General features: G+C 38.1%; 1 protein-coding gene across 1 annotated transcript; it reads left to right on the top strand.

The window, feature by feature from the left end:
* The first annotated feature begins 931 nt into the window (after positions 1-931).
* LOC108971789 (fukutin-related protein) lies at positions 932-4,032 on the top strand. Its single transcript, XM_018938068.1, has 3 exons — positions 932-2,236; positions 2,315-2,431; positions 2,504-4,032. Exons 1-3 carry the CDS (start codon positions 1,406-1,408, stop codon positions 3,338-3,340), a joined length of 1,785 nt encoding a protein of 594 aa, XP_018793613.1. The 5' UTR covers positions 932-1,405; the 3' UTR covers positions 3,341-4,032.
* The last annotated feature ends 677 nt before the right edge of the window (positions 4,033-4,709 follow it).

Below are 4,709 nucleotides of genomic sequence, written 5' to 3'. Positions count from 1 at the left end.
CCTTTAAGCAGTTCCTTTTCGGGGTTTTTCGTCATCACTCCCGTCACCTAATTGAAGGGGAACCGTCACCTAAAAACATCAGAAAATCATTCCTCCAATACGTCGACGATATAGAATCATATACCGTTCAAATTTCGGACGCGACTAAGTTTCGAAAGGCATTGAACGTCATTTACAGTGGAACTATAAATACCCTTTCATTGAATGGTGTACTTGGAGACCAAACACTAAAAATTGCAGATTAAGAGCTCGAGTTGCCGCGTGAAACAAAAGTGAAACTAGCACTGCTTTGTTCCGGGTACTGTAGCAGRTTACACTCCTACCAATCGACTCAAGCCTATTAATTTCGGACAAACCCTGTACTAAAAAAATTAAAACAGTTTTTTTTTTGCTGTGAATTTAAAGTATGTGTTAATTTAGATGACCCCCTTCAAATCTAGGTAGAGTGTTTTGACTGTTATTTTATGAGCTTTTGGTATCCTCAATACGTACTGTTCAGAAAAAAAACGAAATTTTTGTACCGCAATGACGAAAAATTATTACTGATTTTGGCGGCATTTSTCGTTTTTGAAGCAAGAGCAATAATCACACTTTTTATATTGAAAGATGGAAACAGAAAAGTGAAACCAGAACGAAATGAAGTCATTCCTAAGAAGTATCTACATTTAATTGTACCAAGTAACAAAGATTTGTTTTTACACAACTTCACCCACCCGTCCACAAAACCACCACTAAAAAAAGCTTTAAGCTCGCGTCACTCTGCTTAAAATACCGGTATTCTTTCGTCCTTTTGTTTACACAGTATTTTTCATGCATTCCTTCTTTGTTATGTCCTTTGTTTATAACAATAAATAAAAAAGCTGTCATTCCGTTATCCTTGCTACAAGTGAGCTTCCTGTCAAATGAAGCACAGAAAATATGTAGTGCGTGTAGGTTTTGAGTGTGTGAATTTTATCAGCGTGAAATTAGTAAATATAAAATGAGCGAAATCATTAAAAAGAAGTTTATAGATCAAATTTTGCATAGCCGCAACGGAATGTATTAAATTACAACTATGTATATATAAGTATAGTTTAGCTTTAGAGCTAGAAAATTTACCTGCTAATTGAAAGTCCGCAGAAATCCAAAGTGCTTGTAGCACAGTAGATAGTGAATGTTTTATTTCTTAGATACCTAAACATACCAAATAGTGGAATCCGTAGTGAAATCATGTGCATTGCGACCCCCATCTGCTCCGCGGGCAGGCCCAGTCACCTCAATTGCAAATAAAATATAAAAGGATTATCAAAATTTGACCTCGCTTTGAAGTGGGTGTGTGGCAGAAAGAAATATTTTTCGCCAATTTGACGCACTCACACATACACACGCACTTACACGTAACTCGCATATACCCACCGTTTGCAATATGAAAGTGATGCGCATACGCCACGCTAAACTAATCGTAGCCGTAGTGGTCATAGCCAACCTCATACTATTTTATTATTCCTGGAAGTCGACCATTTGGAAGAGTCTCACCTCCACGCTCATGCCCGGCGATGCAGCAGAGCGCGCCGCGTCAGCTGATAACGAGCTCGGCGGWGTTGGTGCCGGCGCCGCAGGACGTGGCGGGGGMAAATCGCCGCGCGATAAGCTCAAGAATGCCAACAAACATATACGTAAATCCATAACGGTTGTATTTCGCAGTTTTTATAATTTCGAAAATGATCTCAAAGCATCCATTGACAATCTGCTCGATATTGTGCCGAATTTGTCGGTGTTGGTGCTATTGGAGGGTACACCCTATCCACCGGTCACGTATGAGCGCAACATCACCGCCACCAGCGGCGAGGAGAACACTGTGCGCTTCATAAATCTCGGTTTCGATGTGCAAAAGACACCGGAGCAATTAAACGCGCTCGCAGCCATACACACGAAATACGTGTTACTGCTGCCGGATAGCGTGCGTTTGACGAGCAAAAATCTCTTGCAAAAGATTTTGCGCGAAATCAATTCGGCCATGCCATTGGGCGCTGGCATAGCGGCAAGAGCGCCGCTTAAGGCGGGCGAGTTTAAGCATCAGCAAGAGGCGCGCGCCTTGTTGCCRCCTGTCGGTCCGGAGGAAACGGTCAGACGTTTGGTGATAGTGCCATTCGCCGGCAATATGAAGTCGTTTAGCAGTTGTACGCAAATCAACTTGGATCTACCCAATTGGACGATACAATATGTGGCGGTCAACACCAGCGACAAGTGTGACTTGGTGAGTGGCAAGCAGAAAGCTGTTGTTTTTCGGTTTTAATGGATATATATTCATATTATTTAATTTTCTCCTACACAGTATTTACAAAAACATGCCATACTCGTGGATGTGGGCGTACTCAAGGAGCTGCCCGACCCATTCGTCTCGCCATTCCCCGAAATGTTTTACATACAGGCGAAATTGGCTGGAATTTCTGTAAGTGCCACAATTTTAATATAATTTCATTAATTTTAATACTTTGAACTTCATCTAACTCGGTTCTTACAGAAAACTGTATTTCCACAAACCTTCCAAGATGGACGCCGACTCTTCGCTTCGTACCATACGAAACAACGCCGCACCGAAATACGACGTCGCCAGTTTAAGGAGTTATATAAGAAGCTACAGATCAAACGTATCATACGTCGTTCACATAAAATCATCTCGAAAAGCGATACGAAAGAGAGYGGCGGTGGTGGCGGCTCACATCACAATCTCGTGCTAGATACACAATTTTCCTCATCTAACTTCAGTTTACCGCTRGTAACAGAAATCGATTTAATCGGTTGTGAACGCACCACAAAATCCTGCGTCGGTACTGTCTACAACAATCGGCCCTTTTACATTTATTTGGACAAACATGCGCCGCCATGTTGCCTTGACAAACTCAAAACGACATTCAATCATGTGCTCGAGGAGTTCGAGAATGTCGGCATACGTTATTGGTTGGACAATCAAGCCTTACGTACAGCCATCGAGACGAATCACTTGCATCCGGATGCTTATGAAATCGACATCAGTTTTAATGTCAACGATTTGGAGCGTTCGAATGCCATGAAAAAGTCGCAGAATAAACCATATGTAGACAATGAGGGCTTCTACTGGATTAAGGCGACGGAYGGGCATTATTTTAAAGTGCAATTTTCGAAAATTAATCAAATTGGCGTAAATCTATTACCATTCGAAATTAACGGTAATGAGGTGAGACCAAGTGGATTTTTCGGTTGGAAAGCCAAAGAATTCTCCGCCGACTATCTGCATCCAATGTCGACGGTACTGTTTTTGGGCAAAAGTGTAATGTGTCCGAATAATGTGCGAGAATTCTTGGACTTTAAGAATGTGTAATGCAGTGATTAGTGGAAGGAGGCTGAAGAAACACCGCTTTGAAGCACAAAACATGCAAATGGTATTAGAAGCGTTGATCTATTGAAGCACATTCGAGATCTAACAAAAAAAAAAAAAAGCGCAAAGTGTTCCGAGAGTATATTTCAGCGGCTACTTAAGAGGTGTGGTTCATAAGTGTGGAAGTTATATTGTTTCAAATTAGTTTCCTTTTAGTTGTCATAAAGATATATTCTCCAATTTTACATAATTTAAAGCAAATATAAATTTTTTTCGATCAGTTCCTTCATAACACATGTGTCTCTCTAAGATCAAAGTTYTTCAATATATTTTCCATCCTCAAAAGAAGGTTAATGAAAGATTGGTCTAGATTATCAGAAAACTAAATAAATTTTGTAATTTTATTGTTTGGCTGAACGATGAGGTTTGGTGATTGTGTACTTCGGTTAAAGCCGTTCGTCAGACTCGTGTTTTCAAAAACCACACCTCGCAGAACCATATGCAAAATATGAGGATTTAATAAAGACCGTACGAATTATATTAAAACAGAGCTAAAGTGATTTACCTAGAAAATATAAGTGTGACTTTACTTAAACGGAATAAATTAATCGCCATGATCTCTAAAGGGAAAGAATTATAAAAATAAAGATAAAATTTAGAAGATTTTAATGGAATTGTATATAGTAAATACATACATACACACCTACAAATATTTGTAAAAATTTAAAAATTCGGAGTATACATACACATTAATATATACATACATACTTATAATGCTAAGCCAAATTAGATAAATTAAGCGAGTACGGAAGACACTTCTACGAAAAAGAGTAAGATTAAAGAGTTCACAATATATAAGTAATACATGTTATTATGTTTTAGAGTTCATGCTTTACACCAAAGAAGCTTTAACATCAGCCGATGGAGCAGTCGTTAAAAAAATTGACTTTTAATTGAATGATTGAAAAAATTATTTCAAAACCAATGGAAAGGAAATAGTATGAAATCATAAAACAAAATACTAAATATAACAATTTAATAGGCTTGTCAGACATCCCCGAAATTTAGACAATTAGTATAATATCTTTTCTAATGTATAGATAAAGCTAAACATTTCTAATTGACTCAATTACRTTCTGTCTGAAGCGCCTGTAAAATATATTATATAAATATACGAAATAATAAATAACCAAACATTCAACAAATAATAGAAATAATTATGAAGCTTCAGTAATTTAGAAATATTAAACTGGTCAAAGATGGTACCAAAAGGAGGAGTTTGTGAACCGGAGTAACAACTACGCTAAAACGTAATACAGCTAAATATTATTTAATGTTGAATTATGATTTTCAATTAGCGAAGCAAACACGA

Source organism: Bactrocera latifrons, unplaced genomic scaffold (genome assembly GCF_001853355.1).
Source record: "Bactrocera latifrons isolate USDA-ARS-PBARC rearing strain unplaced genomic scaffold, ASM185335v1 scaffold_36, whole genome shotgun sequence".
Taxonomy (NCBI): domain Eukaryota; kingdom Metazoa; phylum Arthropoda; class Insecta; order Diptera; family Tephritidae; genus Bactrocera; species Bactrocera latifrons.
The sequence above is the reverse complement of the archived record's forward strand: the minus strand, read 5'-3'. Positions and strand labels throughout refer to the sequence as shown.